General features: G+C 46.4%; 2 protein-coding genes across 3 annotated transcripts; one reads left to right on the forward strand and one right to left on the reverse strand.

Annotated features, from left to right (window-relative positions):
- Positions 1-2,067: 2,067 nt before the first annotated feature.
- On the forward strand, positions 2,068-5,751 carry LOC123144104 (probable small nuclear ribonucleoprotein F). Of its 2 annotated transcripts, none has more exons than XM_044563130.1 (5): positions 2,068-2,318; positions 3,514-3,604; positions 3,723-3,760; positions 3,892-3,956; positions 5,472-5,751. In XM_044563130.1, the coding sequence occupies exons 1-5, from the start codon at positions 2,316-2,318 to the stop codon at positions 5,533-5,535; spliced, it is 261 nt and encodes an 86-aa protein (XP_044419065.1). In that variant the 5' UTR covers positions 2,068-2,315; the 3' UTR covers positions 5,536-5,751. The 2 variants fall into 2 exon arrangements, with proteins under 2 accessions (XP_044419065.1, XP_044419064.1); XM_044563129.1 differs by lacking the exon at positions 2,068-2,318 and adding an exon at positions 2,642-2,686.
- A 1,066-nt stretch (positions 5,752-6,817) lies between these two features.
- On the reverse strand, positions 6,818-8,405 carry LOC123141340 (fasciclin-like arabinogalactan protein 8). The gene has a single exon (XM_044560515.1). It carries the CDS (start codon positions 8,354-8,356, stop codon positions 6,995-6,997), a length of 1,362 nt encoding a protein of 453 aa, XP_044416450.1. The 5' UTR covers positions 8,357-8,405; the 3' UTR covers positions 6,818-6,994.
- Between the last annotated feature and the right edge of the window lie 7,709 nt (positions 8,406-16,114).

Genomic DNA, 16,114 nt, shown 5'->3' on the forward strand with positions numbered 1-16,114 from the left:
ATAATCATGTATTTTAAAAAAATCTTAAACATGTATAAACATTATTTATCCTTTACATAAAAAATGAACAATGTGCACAAAAAATGTAGTCATGTGTTGAAAAAATTAGACATCAAAACATATATTTAAGAAAATATAAATATGTATAAAATTTTGTTCGTGATGTATGCAAAAAATATATGTGTATGAAACAATTTTCCTAATGTATGGAAAAATTGAATTGATGTACACAAAAAATGTACATGGTGTGTGAAAAAAGTAGATATCAAAATGTATATTGTTAGAAATGTTAAGTATGTATTTAAAAGATGTCAAACATGCATAGAAAGAATTTCTTATGTTTACAAAAAAAACACCAAAAAGTAGACATAAAAACATGTAATTGAATAAATGTTGATCGTGTATTTAATAAATATTAAGTGTGTACTAAATATCCTGATGTATACGAAAAAGTTTACAATATGTATTGAAAGAAAACAGACATGTATTAAAAAAGCAAAACCAAAAGAAAAGGGCCAAAAGAAAACAATAGAGAAACATAGACAATGAAGAAAACAAGGAAAACCAAAGAAAGAAGAAAAAGAAAAAGGGGAAAATAAAACAGTAGACACCCTGTAGAGAAACATTAAAAATGAATAAAACTGGTGAAATTCAAAGAGGAAGAAAAAAGGAAAAACAAAGAAAAACGGAAAAACCAGTAGAGAAACATAAAAGAAAAGAACCGATGAAAACCAAAGAAAGAAAAAAAAAGAAACCAATCCCGAGTGAGCAGCAAAAGAAAAACAATGCAATGAAACAGGCTAGACGAATAACTATGCAAGGGGGAAAATCTTGAGGCGAGCCGCATGTACTTCTCGCGATAAGTGAACTATAGCCCTAGCGTGCATTTGCTCCCTTTCCACCACACTGGTCGGGGAATAGGAGCTCCCATATTAATTTTGCTGGAGGTTAGCGCCAAATTTTGCACTTTAATCATGCACTTAAATTCGAGAGGAACAAATCAGCGGGTACTTCTTTGGGAGCCCCACGAGGGTCACTTTAGATGGGCTGGGAGCGCGTTGTCATGTGTCGCACTTTGGGCGCTTCCTCCGAAAATAATTTATACGCGTTTTCGGCTTTTAGATGATTTTTTTGTTTTTTTTGGCTTTCCAGTTTTCCCGTGATTTTTCTTAGGTCTTGGATTAAAAAAATATTGTAAAGAAACACTTTTTCCCCCCTTCCGTGTGAGGCATAGCGATCCTATCAGAAAAGGAAAAAAAGTTTTTTTTCTCCTGCTAGAGGCATAAATTTACTTCTAGTGGAGGCATGGATTTTGCTTCCGCGAGAGGCACAATTGTGCCTTTTGGAAAAGGGGGAAACACATTTTTTTCCTTTCGCGAGAGGCACAAATTTAGTTCCCATGAAGGCACAGATTTGCTTCCGCGAGAGGCACGAATTTACTTCTCATGAAGGCACGGATTTGCTTCGGCAAGAGGCACAAGGCACGGATTTACTTCGGCGAAAGGCACAATCATGCCTCTCAGAAAGGGAAAATGCATGCGAAAGGCACAGTCATGCCTCTCAGAAAGGGAAAATGCGTTTTCTTTTTCTTTCTTTCGCGAAAGCCACGAATTTACTTCTAGGTATGGATTTGCTTCTCTTTTGCTAGGCCCAGCACTAAAAAACCCACTTTTTTACGATTACAAGGGCACAGTCGTACCTCGAAAATGAAAAAAAAATATGTTTTCTTTTTTCCTTTCATGAGAGACACGGATTTACTTCTCGTGGAGGCATGAATTTGCTTTCGCAAGAGGCACAATCGTGCCTGTTCGGAAAGGAAAAAAACCGTACTCCCGGTTCTTTTTTTCATGAAAAAAGTTTATCGAAACCTATCAACGCGACGAATCCAACAATGAAAACGGTTCGAAATTTGGACGGATGGTTGAAGAAAGAAAATGTTTTGAATAAAATGAATCTATGGGAGGGTGATCTCTGCAAAGAGTACTTTTTAATTAATAATTTCGCTTAAATTTTGGCTTCAAATTAACAAGTCGCGCTAGACTCGACCTGGCCCATAATAAGCTAGTCCACCAGGGCGGAAGACATCAAAAGGCCCATGAACCTACTGAACCTCCCTTGTCAGTAGCCGGCACTTTCTCTGCCGCTGCTCCGCCCTCCCGCCTCCACCGACGGCGACCTCGCTTCTCTACGGCCGGCTGCCAACCCAACCGCCGTCTCTACCAGATAGGCCACCACCGCATCCTCCTAGCCATCCCTCTTAAGCATCAGCAGATCTACGGCGACCGGTCGAACCAGCGTAGCGGCCCTCCCTAGCCATGGTGAGTTCCTTGCCCTCGCCTTCCTCACCAAATTGAAAGTGAAGTACCCGCTTGAACACTAGGTTATCCTGCTGTAGATTGGAGAAGTTGGTCGATTGCAGATTGGACAAGTTGGTTGATATTTTACTCTTAATCTTCTCCGAAACCCTAGCCTTTTCATGGACTATACATTTACTGCCGACGGTCACATTTACTATTCACTTCCATGTTTGCAGCTATGTTGTTTCAGTTTATCATAAACATATGGGTAGTAGATTACGTATTATACCCTTGTTGCCAATTATTCTAAATGCCGAATCCTCGTGTTAGGTGTTCGTGTCCATGCAACAGAGCTTGTAATGTCCCCAACACCACTTCTAGTCACTCAAGTATGATGAAGCTTCTTCACATCCAGCGTTTGATATGAACCTCTTTTTTTAAAAACTCGCAAAAGAAGAATAGAAATCTTAAGTTCGTACAACCCGGGAAAGGAATGATCTATCCGTGCTCTGAATGGATCTTTAGAAGGGTAAGAGGGGAAAAGAATACCCTTATATTCACTTTAAGATAAATTTTCACTTGCATTATGAAGTAGCGACAACACATCTTGATTTTTTTTCTGTTAGTGATCTTGTTGCACCTTCCTTTCTTGTTATGGATGCCAATTTGGCCATTTCAAGTGATTGTGATCTCGATCATCACTACCTTATCCATGTTGACCCAAGTTGACCCACGTGATATCCTTTTAGCATCAGTTGTGTAGCTTGGTTGCCAATCCAAAGATGCACCCAGATTTGACTTCAGATTTTGCTAGAGTGTTTGCTCCAAATTTTGCACTTAAATCATGAAATTTCTAGTGATCTTGGTATTCAGGCGTTTTTGTTTGCTAATGAGCTCGCATAACCATTTTTTAGCTGCTATCAGTGCAAAAGAAATATGATTAGATATGGACAATTGATTCAGAATACCTGACTTTTACTGTAAAAAGATCATGATGTGTATTTCTGACATTTAATTAAGGAAGTCGAATCTTCCATGTTTTATTATATAATTGTAAGCTTTTCGTGTTGAAAAACTATCATGAAGTTGATAAATGGAATTTACTGATAACAAAGAAGTCAAAGCAATGAAATGTTCCTATGTTGTCATATCTACTCCATCAACAATGAAATATGACCTTGTGGTTCACTTCCTAACGGGTTCATACTTTTTGCAGGCCACTGTACCAGTTAACCCGAAGCCTTTCCTGAACAACCTGACAGGGAAGTCTGTTATTGTCAAACTGAAGTGGGGTATGGAGTACAAAGGTAATATGTGCCCTTTTCTTATTTCCACTTCTATTATTTCCTTGTTTAGTGTATGTACTTTATTTCCCAGAACCCCCTTGTCTTCAGTAATGATGACTGACAATACTTTCATCCCCAGGGTACCTTGTTTCTGTGGACTCTTACATGAATCTGCAGGTATTACTTTTTTTTTGTTTTGCTGCATTATTAAAGCTGTGATGGATCAGCATGTCAAAATTAAACATTATCAGTGCCTTGTGATGGATCAACATTTTTTATTTTGTTACTGTCTTTCCTACTGCTTGCAGCTTGCTGATACAGAGGAGTATATTGATGGACAATTCTCTGGAAACCTTGGAGATATACTGATAAGGTAACAATTTATGATCATCTTTACCTTGCTAGTGTGAATTAGTCCTGTACTAGAGGATATGCAGGGCCTTGAATCAGAACAACTCATATGGTTGCGCATCTCCTCAAGGATAAATATTTTCATACAGTTGAACAATAAATAACTTAGCACCACATATTTACCATCAACTTTAGCTTATAGCAACCCAGGGAGTAAACCATCCCATTGGGGAGAAACATCGAACACTTGGTACACCGTACACGTTGCTTAAGCCAATCTCGATGTGTCCAGACTGTGAAACAACTATCGCCAGGGTAGAAGTTGGGGCAACAACAGAGTGTGCTAGGGAACAGATGTAGAGGGATGGAGGGAAACGGGACCTGGGGTATGCATGAGCCACCACTGCCCTCAACCGAGCACCAAGCGAGTCCGTCGTCCCGGGCGTACAATCATCCTGGCAGTGCGGCATCATGACCAGCACGGAGGCCAGCAATACCGTCGAGCCAAAGAGCATGACCTAGGACTAGTCTCGGTGGTGTGAGCGACGGCGAGAAGGCTATGAGATGGCGAGAATCTGACAATCTGTAGCAAGACGTTGAGAGGAGCATAGAGGTGCGCTTGCTAAAGTAGATCACCATCATCGATAATTGGATTTGGCAAGAGGGATGCTGGGCATGGCAATTGTGTGAACAACGCCACCCCCTTGAGGTCTTGACCCAACACTTCCCAAAGCTTTTCCCTTCTACCCGCACGAAGGACATGAGGACGGGCAGGTGGGGAACTGGGGATACGGGAGTGATCATTGGGAGAAAGATCCCCTGCCTGACCAAAGGGCCCCAGCAGGTGAATGACCCAGTCAAGATCAACAACACAATCAGAAAATTGTACACCTCAATTGAATGTGAGAGCTCCAACCCCTAGGGAGCTTAGTGGATTTAAAGATACCTATGTACTTGACGAGCTATCCCTGCTAAGGCCTTGTACAAAACTGCTTAGGGAAGTGCTTAGAAAAATAACCCGGGTTTTTTCTGAAGCACCGGTGCCTATTTCCGCAGGAGGGATGCCTAATTAAGCGTCTATCCTCTCCAAATAAGCACTGGTGCTTAAAGAAACACTGGTTTATTTTTTTAAGCACCTCCCTAAGCACCTTGCATTGTACAAGGCCTAAAGCATGCAACTATCACTATGTGTTCTAAATTTTACCGGAAGTACTGCACGTCCGACGATTTAGAGTCCGATGCTTGTGCAATATGCGATCGGACCATCTAGCTTATAAACTAATAATGTGATGGATGGCTGATGGTAGGTGTCGTACAAAGATCAGACCAGAATTTCTCGTACGTCTAGCAGCTCTCATGTTTTATTGTTGTTTGATGAAATAGAATCATTGTGTGTATTCAGTTCACGGAAATTACATGCCGATAACGGCTGATTCCATATTTGATATGTCTGCACTTGCATCATATATTCCTTGATCAAATTGTGACATTTGGTACCCAGTTGTCCCTCATGGTGTGTTCTTTCCTTGGTCAACAGGTGCAACAATGTTATGTATATGCGTGGCGTTCCAGAGGATACCGAGATAGAGGATGCAGCGTGAGAAGACATGGACCGCTGTCACGCGTAGATATCTGACATGAACGTGCCAATCTAGTCCCGTTTCAGATGTTGTCTCTCCATTGATGCAGGATGTACGATTTACCTGCTCCCATGCTATCTACATGTTTGGTTGTAGTGGTGACCAGATTTTTCAGTTTTCAATCGTCTGGATGGTGCTATCGTCCTTGCTGAGTGTTAGAAGTACTGAATTTCTTCAGCAATTCTATTTTGGCATGCCTGGTTTTGGAAACTATATGCCGAATTGACCCTCCGTTCCTACCTCATTGGTTTGGTTTGAGGTATATCATTTCTTCATCAATAGCCACTTCGGTATTATAGACAAACGATCTGTGATGAGGTTATTATTCAAAGCAAACATCCAAATTGTCAATTTGTTGGGGTGTTTGATATGAGGCAATAGATAGTGCATTCCATGCTTGGGACAACATGCCAAACTAGAGCAGGATTTCAATAGTTCAGGGTTCTACTTGCACCATTCCATGTTTGGCTTGAGAAATGTAAGGCCGCGCTTGGGATGGTTGTAAAATAATACGGAGGTGTTCCGATTACAGGTGTACATCATCTGTAATCGAATAAAATGGCTTATTTGCACCTTTCTTTGAGCAATTCTTGGCCGGAAACAAAACGGCAGACCGAGGCATGTATTCTTTACGGATGTATTTAAAACGAAAATGGTGACCTGAACAGGGCCTAAGAGGTTGACTATGCAAGTCATTGCGATAAATTCTTTTAGTGCAAGTCGACTATATATAAGAACCCCTTTTTCTCGTGTAAGTCGACTATATAAGAACCCTTTTTTCCTCCTCCAGCCGCCCAACTTTTCTCTCGTCGTTGCCTCGCCTCTACCGAGGTTGCTATTTAATCCGACCGACAATGCCTCCTCTGCCTTCATCTTCCTCTCTGCAAAATCAAGGTAGAAAAAAAAGATCCATCTGCCAGTGGTTTGGCTTTTTCCTAAACAAGGACAGAGCCGTCGAGTGAGGATTGGCTGACTGCTGACTTGCACACAAATTTTTTTAGGCAGCTTGTTAATAGCCCCTCCTGTCAAAAAAAAGTCTTACATTCTGAGACAGAAGAAGTAGCAAACAAGAAAATGTAAAATCTATCACCACTTTGTTCTTCATCAGCATAAAGGTTTCTCAATCGATCTAGGAAAATGCAACTTTAGTTTAGTGAAGAAGTGCAAGTTGTATTTTCTTTCTTTTCTGAATTGATTGAGACTTAAGAAAATCTCAGTCCACTCAGACCTAGCAAAACCCTGGTACAAAATGGATCATCACATAACACATTACGTCCCAAATACACCCATTATCTTTATCTAAACAAATGGAGAACTGCATGATGCTGTCCAAACTAACCACTGAACAGAAAAGAAACTGAAAGAATAAACTGGATCGAAGCTAAGCCAAACATCACCCTAGCAAAAACTGCCCTAGCCATTACAAACGCCCAAGCAGGCAGGCCATGATCCCCAACGCCGCACCGGCACCGCTCCACCAGCTCCCCACCGCTCCGCGTCCGGCCGCGGCTTCTGGTATCTTGGCCGCCACGCCGCCGTGCACACTTGGTATCGGGATGACCGTCGATGGTGGCGGCGTGGTGTCCGGCACTTCCGGTTCAGGCTCCGGCATGCCCGGGGACGGGACCTGCTGCATCGGCGCTGGCGCCGGGGTGGGAGGCAGCGACATGTGCCTAGCCCTCGGCCTCTGCGGTCCGGGTGCGGGCGCGACGGCGAGGCCAGGCGGGAGGATGAGGTCGCTCACCTGGAGCACCAGCACGCTGAACGCCTGCGAGGTGACGACCTTGACGAGCGTGGAGTTGCGTCGCGCGCCCCCGCCCGGCGCGCCAGAGGAGAACGTGATGCGGCCGGTGTCGCCTCCGGACACGCGGACGAACCCGACGCCGCGGCCCCGCGCGCCGGCTCCGGTCCCCTGGAGCATCGTCGTGACGATCGATCCGTCGCCCGTTCGGCCCTGGCGCAGCGCGTCGAGCCTCTCCGGGTCGAGGAAGTCGAGGACTGCGTGGAGCGCGAGCAGGTCGGCGAGCGCCGGCAGAGGGAGGCGCGGCAGGCCTTGGAGCTCGTTGGAGAGAGCGGTGTTGTTGACGGCGAGGATGGTGACAATGGGGTGCTCGTTGATGGCGCGCGCAAGCCCGGTCTGGGTGAGTAGGGAGCTGAAGGCGCTGTACTCCGGGAAGGAGGAGAGGATCTTGGTTACGTCGAATGCGGAGGCGGTCGTGGCGGGCATCATCCCCGGGAGGACGAGGCCGCTCACCTGGAGCACCATGACGTTGAACGCCTGCGAGGTGACGACCCTGAGGAGCGTCGCATTCAGCGGCTGCGGCCCGGTCCCGATGGGCCCGGCGTAGGAGAAGGTGATGCGGCCCTTCTCGCCGCCAGCGACGCGGAGGAGCTTCAGCTCGTCTCCCGGCAGCAGCGTGGTGACCTTGGAGCCCTTGCCCGTGCGCCCAAGCCGCAGCGCGTCGAGCTTCTCCGGGTCGAGGTAGTCGAGGACGACGTGGAGCGAGAGGAGGTCGCCGAGGAGCGGGTGCGGGAGGCGGCGGAGGGCGGCGGTGGGGAGGCCGGCGTTGCTGGCGGCGAGCACGGTGACCTTCTTCTGGGCGTTGATGGAGCGGGCCACTCCCGTGTCGACTAGCATGCAGGTGAAGTCGCTGAACTCGGGGAAGCAGGACAGGATCTTGACGATGTCGAAGGGCGCGGGCGCGGCGGCGGCGCTGGCCGGCGCCGCCGGGAGGAGCAGGAGGGCGGCGGCGAGCGTGAGCAGGAAGGGGGGATTGGCCATGATCGGGTCTTGGGATCGGCTGGCTAGTCTCGCATGCAGTGAGACTGAGAGGGTTAAGGATCAGTGACGGAGGTTGGCGCTTATTTATACGGCGCGTGCGTGGTGCGGGAGGTGTCGGAGATGGCGGCAAGGGAGCGGTCGGAGGCGTTTGAACGGTTGGAGCAGTGACTGGACTACTTCCAAGTTCCACAACGCTGGACACGGATCGCAACATGGAAATCCCTATTCGCCGCATTCTGCGGCAAGTAGTCGACCTACCGCATATGTTCGGTAGTGAACGGGCCGGCCCAGTTAGCGGTTTTTTAGGTAGGATCGGTTTCCGGTTTTGGGAACCTTCTGGGTGGTTCCTGGCTGGTTTTGGGAACCTTCCAGAAGGTTCTTGAACCGGGTTTTTTTTTGTTTTTTCTTCTTCTTTTTCGTTTTTAGTTATTTCTGTTTCTTTTTTCTTTTTCTTTTTTCTGTTTGTTTTCTTTCTTTGGTTTTTTATTTCTTTTTCTTTTCTTCTCTTTTTAAAATAACATAGAAAATTTTGAATTTCGTTCGCGTCTCGAAAAAAGGTCCAGTTTTTGAAAAATGTTCTCAAAATTCAAAAATTGTTCTCGTTAGAAAAAAAAGTTCAAAACTTTCAAAATTCAGAAAACGTACTGGATTTCAATTTTTTGTTCACATATTCAAAAAATGTTCGTGCTTCCAAATTTGTTCGGGATTTTTCAAAATTGTTCTCCATTTCAAAATTTGTTCTCAAGATTCAAAAAATGTTCATGCTTTAAAAAATTGTTCGTGCTTTGAAATTTGTTCTCCGTTTCTAAATTTGTTCTCAAGATTCAAAAAATGTTCGTGCTTTACAAAATTGTTCATAAATTCCAAAACGTTCTTATTTTCAAAAAAAGTTCTCAATATTCAAACATTGTTCTCATTACACAAAAAAGTTCAAAACTTTTGAAATTCAGAAAATGTACCGGATCTTAATTTTTTGTTCATGTATTCAAAACAAATTCACGCTTCCAAATTTGTTCAGGATTTTTCGAAATTGTTCTCTGTTTCAAAATTTGTTCTCAAAATTCAAAAAATGTTCGTGCTTTACAAAATGCATTAGCTACAGTGCTTTAAAAACAATTCAAATTTTGAAAAGTGTTCGGTTTTAAAAAATGCATCAGCTACAATGCTCATACAGTATCATTTTACTTATCTACAATATGTCTTTAGGAGTAGATAGTTCTAATACTCTGCGCTCCGTATATCTCAGCAATTGTGTGATCTGTTGGCAAACGTCGCGTGCGCTTCCACTTGAGATCATGTGTTCGATTCCGTGCAGGGGCTCGCATGTTTTAATTTTGTTTTTTTCGATTTTCCGATACAGTGCACTACTGGGCCGGCTCATTTCGAACTCCCTCTATGCGTTCGCTCGACACTTTGCCGCAGAACGCGACACATAGCGGATTCGCCATCCGAGAGGGACAACGGCCCGGTCCGAAGTTTACCCTGGGCCGAAATGTCGGTTTGGCTCCCGTGCAGGCCGGAACCCCTGAGGGCCATCCACTGGGCTTGTTTTCGGCGCAAGCAGGTAAGTAGAATGGGTCGGCCCGAAAGCAGCTGATCTCCGCCGAGCCACCAGGTCGGCAGGTTCTTGTCTCAAAAAAAAAAAGGTCGGCGGGTTCTCGCCCTTCCCGGCTCCATTTTTTTTAGCACTACAGTAAACAAGCTTACTCCAGTGGGGGATTACATAACATTCCGAATGCATTAACTTCTTTAATCTATCAGGGACTTTGGCCGTCATGCGCTGATCTCCGTTGATCCTTGCTTCCGTGGCTAGTTCATGGGCCAGAGTGTTTCGCCCCCTTCCAACATGGGTGATTTTGTGGCTGACAAAACCTACGAGGGCTGATTTGATGTCAAGAATCAGAGAAAATGCCTGAGACCTGTTCTGAGACCCATCTCGCAGCTCGTTCTCTAGCCCCTTGCAGTCGGTTTCTATAATTCGACAGCCCCCTTGTACACCGAAGCCAAGGCATGCAGCCCAACCAGCGCAGCTTGTCCCTCTGGCCTCTGCCTCCAGTGCACTGCTTGATTTCCGGCTCCATTTTCGAGCTCTGTTTCTCCCGTTCTGTTCTCAGAGCATCTACAGCCGGGTAGTCAAATCCAGAGCTCCAGACGCGTCTGACACGTCCGCAGACACTGACCAGTCAAGCATCAAATTTCTTCGTCTGCATTTGAATATCTCATAGTAGAAATCTTAAATCCATAGAAAAACATGCAAAAGAAAAACAAATCCTACGTACCACGTAGATCAACTAGTCTAGTCCTCGTCGAAGATGTCCACTATCTCCATGCCCGGCACCGGGTACATGGGCGGCAGCCGCAGCTCCGGCTCTCGCGGCTCCTCTAGCTCCTCCGCGGCGGCCTGCGCATCCATCTCCGCTTCGACCTCATCGAAGAGGGCATCGGTCGCCGCCCGTCCTGCCGGATGAATCGCCGGTTGGCCTCCGCATAGGCCTCATCCTGGATGGACTCCAGGATGGCCTGCTGCTCCGCCATCTCGTCCGCTTGGGCGACGGTGAACTCCGCCTCCGCCCGCTCCATGTTGAAGTCCAGAGCCGGCGCCAGGTCTTGCTCCGGCTGCTTCGCCTCCTCGTCGTCCTCCATCGGAGCCGACTGCTGCTCCTTTCCCTCGTCCTCCTCCGTGTGCTCGTCCTCCTCCGGCTCTGGTGAGTCCGAAGGCAGCCCAACAGCAATGCGGGTGGCGCGCCTCGCCCGGATCTCCTGCTTGATCTCGTATCGGTGCTTCGGTGTGAGCATGACGTAGGTGGTTATCTTCTTCCGGACCATGGCGAAGCCGGAGAACGTGGGAAGAGCGCCGGAGCGGGAGAGGAGGTGGATGGGCTCGGGTTGACGGCGCAGAGAGGGAGGAGGTGGATGGGCTAGAGTTGGGGGATGTCGGCCGGCTTAAATAGCCGGATTTGGCCCTGGGCGGCGAGTCGAACCGGCGCCACGCATCGTTCAAACCCTCCCACCGGAGGAGATATCCGTCGGACCGCCGGGTTTTCGGACGATTCTACGTGGGACTCCGACGTCAGTCCTACATGGCGGATGCACCTGGATACCCCATATCCGCCTCATATTTAGGCTAGATATGAGGGGTGTCGATCAGCACGAACATTTAAGATCCGTTTAAGACGTCCGTATAATTAAATTTTCGTGACCTGTTAGTGACCGGCCGACCGGGCGTTTGAGACCGGTTTGTGACGGCCGGCTGTAGATACTCTCAAGTGTACGATTTTTTTGCCGGCACGCACAACTCCGGAGCACGGGCGTGACTGTCACGTCCGATGAGTGCCGCAAGAATAATGAAGAACAAAGGAAGGAAGCAGATCCCACTAACTGGTGTCTGCAGGTGCCCATGTGCGCGAAGGGCAGCTGCGCGCCGCGCCACCTGCAGACCAGGCTTTCTGGGCCGGGATCTAACGGTTCACTGACAAGGCCCTCTCGCATCGCGTCACAACAATCCATCACCTCCATGCAATCCATCGTCAGGCTCCTCCATCCATCAGTCTACTCCACCGCAGTGGACAAACGCCCGTCATGGCCACTAATCATCTCCAGCCGGATATACTCGCATAGTCACTCACATTTTCCACTGCCGCAAAACGAACACATGGTATCTTTAAAAAAAAGTCAGATCTATTATAAAGATTTATCTGAAGTACAAATCACCTTAAACATGATAAAAATTGTATCGAGATACATGGATCATCAAACGACCACTCCCACCGTCTGAACGAGCCACCGATGTGTCGCTGTCGTCGCTCCTATTGAAGCCGGCTTGACCTTATCGATGATAGCCGGGAAGTCTTCGCGCATGTGCCCCTAAAGATCAACGCCTCGAAGGCGCAGTCGTGCCGTTGAATCCTTGAATCAATTTGAAGAACCTGACACCAAATCTCGTCGACGCGTATGCACGACGAGAAACTCTAACCTCGCCGCCTCAATGAGCTGGCAGGAATCTACGCCAGAGTTTCATCTATTTTGTCCTAATGGACGAATTTGAGGAGGATCAGAGCTCGGAAGACCGATTCGAAGAAGAGACACCGCCATTCGTCTTAGTACCGCCCCTAGGAGGACTAAAACCCTATCTATCTACTAGCCGGAGCAGCAGGCGCGGAGAAGGCAAATCCACGGACTCGCCAACAGAGATCGATGGAAAGAAGGTGTTCCCCTAGTCACCTTGCGAGAGGGGAAATAAAACCTTTCGAGAAAACTACGAGAAAACAAAATTTGGGACGACTAGATCGAAATAATGGTTATTTGATGGAGTCGTGTGCGTAGTGTGGAACCGCGGATTAGAGCAACTCTTCTAGCAGATGCGCTGTATTTTGGATCCCTGAATGCGTTTTGGAGGTGAGGGCTGTAGTTTATGGAGGTTCCATATATTTCTGCTGGTGGGACCAATTTTTCATACACTGTACAAATTCCCCCCCAATTCCATTGAACACAGAGCAAGCATGCTGGGAAATATAGTAGAAAACAAAAAAAAAATCGGCCTACGATCAAGATCCCATGAACACTATGAAGAGGCATACAAGATTAGATCGGATCGTTACCAACTTGAAGAAAAGTTGGTGTAGATCATTCTTGAAGTGTAACACCCCTGTTGTCATGCTACAGTAAACTCCCGCTTGACTGCTAAGTCATCTCAATTATTTTTTGCTAATCATCACTTTGTTCCAAGTCAAACTCAATTCAAATTCAAAATACAAGTCAAATTATTAATTCTTCAAAAGGTAAATTAAACATGTTCTTTGGGTTGCAAATATTCACCAACTAATTGTCAAGAATAAATCAACATCATTTGAGATATTTAAATGCCCCTAAAATATACAAAATTGGACCAGCAACATTTATTTGGGACATTTCAAATTTAAACAAATACCTACACTGTTAAAAAATATTTGACTCTTGTTGTGATAGCTCAAACCACAGCCTAATATTTATGTGCTAAATATTGGGTTCAACTGAATTCATTTAGTATGTGAAATAAAGTGCAAAACAGAAAAGAAATAGAAGACAGAAAAAGAAAAAGAGAAAAAGATAAGGTCCATTGTGAGCTTGGGCCGCAAGTGCACAGTGCACCCCAAGCCCACGACCGGCCTCTCCCCTACATCTGTACGTGCAGAGGGGAGGCAGGGCGGATCATGGCAGCCATCTGCCCGCCATATCGTCCATGGCGGCCATCCGACCCCCTGGCCGCCTACAAGTACTACCCCGCGCCACCCCTGAACCCTAGCGCCAACCTTTTCCCCCATCTCGTCGCTCGCTCCAACCCCAGGCAGATCCAAGCAGCCCATGGCCGCTCCGCCATGAAGCTCGCGGCCACCGTTGTAACGCCCACGATGCGGCTATATCTCCTACGTGTCGAGGCACGACTTAGAGGCATAACCGCATTGTGGTTTTGTCGCAAGAAGGGTCATCTTCACACAATCCCATGTAATGAACAAGAATGGGATAAAGAGTTGGCTTATAATCGCCACTTCACACAATACATAAATATAATCCATACATCATCCAAAATACACACATAGACCGACTACGGTAAAGATCTAAATGAAATTAAGATAACCCCAAATGCTAGATCCCCGATCGTCCCAACTGGGCTCCACTACTGATCATCAGGAAAAGACACATAGTAACGACCACGTTCCTCATCGAACTCCCACTTGAGATCGATCCCATCATCTGCACTGGCATCGTCGGCACCTGCAACTGTTTTGGTAGAATCTGTGAGTCACGAGGACTCAGCAATCTCACACCCGTGAGATCAAGACTATTTAAGCTTATAGGGAAGGATGGAGTAATGAGGTGGAGCTGCAGCAAGCAATAAGCATATATGGTGACTAATATACGCAAGAGAGAGCGAGAAGAGAAGCAACGAAACGGTCGTCATCTGGTAAAGACCAAGAAGTGATTCTGAACTCCTACTTACGTCATTCATAACTCAAACCGTGTTCACTTCCCGGACTCCGCCGAGAAGAGACCATCACGGCTACACACACGGTTGATGTATTTTAATTGGGTCAAGTGACAAGTTCTCTACAACCGGACATTAACAAATTCCCATCTGCCTCATAACCGCGGGCACGGCTTTCAAAAAATAATACCCTGCAGGGGTGTCCCAACTTAGCCCATCATAAGCTCTCACGGTCAACGAAGGATAAACCTTCTCCCGGAAAGACCCGATCAGTCTCGGAATCCCGGTTTACAAGACATTTCGACAATGGTAAAACAAGACCAGCAAAGCCACCCGAATGTGCCGACAAATCCCGATAGGAGCTGCACATATCTCGTTCTCAGGGCACACCGGATGGGCAAGACGTCGGGTTGGCATAGACCCTGGTTGCCCAGGGGGCGCCGGACATCGCCCAGTTTGGGCGAGCACTCGAAGGAGCACTGGTCCGGGGGTTTAAAATAAGATGACCCTCGGGCTCGCGAAAATCCGGGGGAAAGGCTTAGGTGGCAAATGGTAAAACCAATGTTGGGCCTTGCTGGAGGAGTTTTATTCAAGGCGAACTGTCAAGGGGGTCCCATAAATCACCCGACCGCGTAAGGAATGCAAACTCAAGGAACATAATACCGGTAAGACAGAAACTAGGTCGGCAAGAGTGGAACAAAACACCAGGCATAAGGCCGAGCCTTCCACCCTTTACCAAATATATAGATGCATTAATTAAATAAGAGATATTGTGATATCCCAACATATCCATGTTCCAACATGGAACCAACTTCATCTTCACCTGCAACTAGCAACGCTATAAGAAGGGCTGAGCAAAAGCGGTAACTTAGCCAAACAACGGTTTGCTAGGAAAGGATGGTTAGAGGCTGACATGGCAATATGTGAGGCATGATATAGCAAGTGATGGGTAGCGCGGCATGGCAATAGAACGAACAACTAGCAAAGCAAAGATAGAAGTGATTTCGAGGGATGGTCATCTTGCCTGCAAGGTTCTCAGAGTTGTCGAAAGCTTGATCCTCGTAAGCGTACTCAACAGGTTCCTCGTGCACGAACTCGTCTCCCGTCTCTACCCAAGACAAGAACACAAGCAACAGAACCACAATCAATCACGAGAAATGCACAAGCAACATGATGCAAAACATGTATGATATGCGAGATATGATATGCGATGCGTATGCGTGCTCCGGAAGGAAAATGATGAACAAGGCAGTAACTTGGCAAACCAAGCATGCCACTGGAAAGATGAGATGATTTCGGTCGAAATCGATATAAAGATCACCGGAAACGGATGCACGGTTTGCAAATGGCAAGCAAAACAAGAATGACACGGATTTGCGATTAACAGCACGATAGCACTTAAAATGCAATAACTAACAATGCTACAACACTCCAACGTAGCAAAAAAGGATATGACAGTAATCTACAGGAGATGCTTGACAAAAGATGAACACTGAGCTACGGCTAGTTCACAACATAACAAGCTCAAACAGGCATGGCAAAAGTGCAAAAGATAACAGGTTCACAGACTTTCGTGAAATTACTGGACATGGCAGAAAACAGCATCAGGTAGCAAAGTTCAGAGCACGAAAACAACATGCTACAGGAACTTAACATGGCAAAACAAGGCATGGCAGTGTTCTACTAAATGCATATGACAAAAGTCCCTTACTGACCATAAGCCAAAAAGGACTAGAAGATATGATGGCAACCTTGTAAACATAGCAAGTTTCGTTAACAGGTTTCAGACTTGGCAG

Source organism: Triticum aestivum, chromosome 6D (genome assembly GCF_018294505.1).
Source record: "Triticum aestivum cultivar Chinese Spring chromosome 6D, IWGSC CS RefSeq v2.1, whole genome shotgun sequence".
Taxonomy (NCBI): domain Eukaryota; kingdom Viridiplantae; phylum Streptophyta; class Magnoliopsida; order Poales; family Poaceae; genus Triticum; species Triticum aestivum.

Bases quoted from the DNA above. Each gene is read 5' to 3' on its own strand.
- LOC123144104 (XM_044563129.1), top strand. From the start codon at position 2,657: ATGTCCCCAACACCACTTCTAGTCACTCAA. The intron at 3,605-3,722 runs GTAATATGTGCC...TTTCATCCCCAG, and splicing joins GTGGGGTATGGAGTACAAAG to GGTACCTTGTTTCTGTGGAC. The intron at 3,957-5,471 runs GTAACAATTTAT...CTTGGTCAACAG, and splicing joins CTTGGAGATATACTGATAAG to GTGCAACAATGTTATGTATA.
- LOC123141340 (XM_044560515.1), bottom strand. From the start codon at position 8,356: ATGGCCAATCCCCCCTTCCTGCTCACGCTCGCCGCCGCCCTCCTGCTC.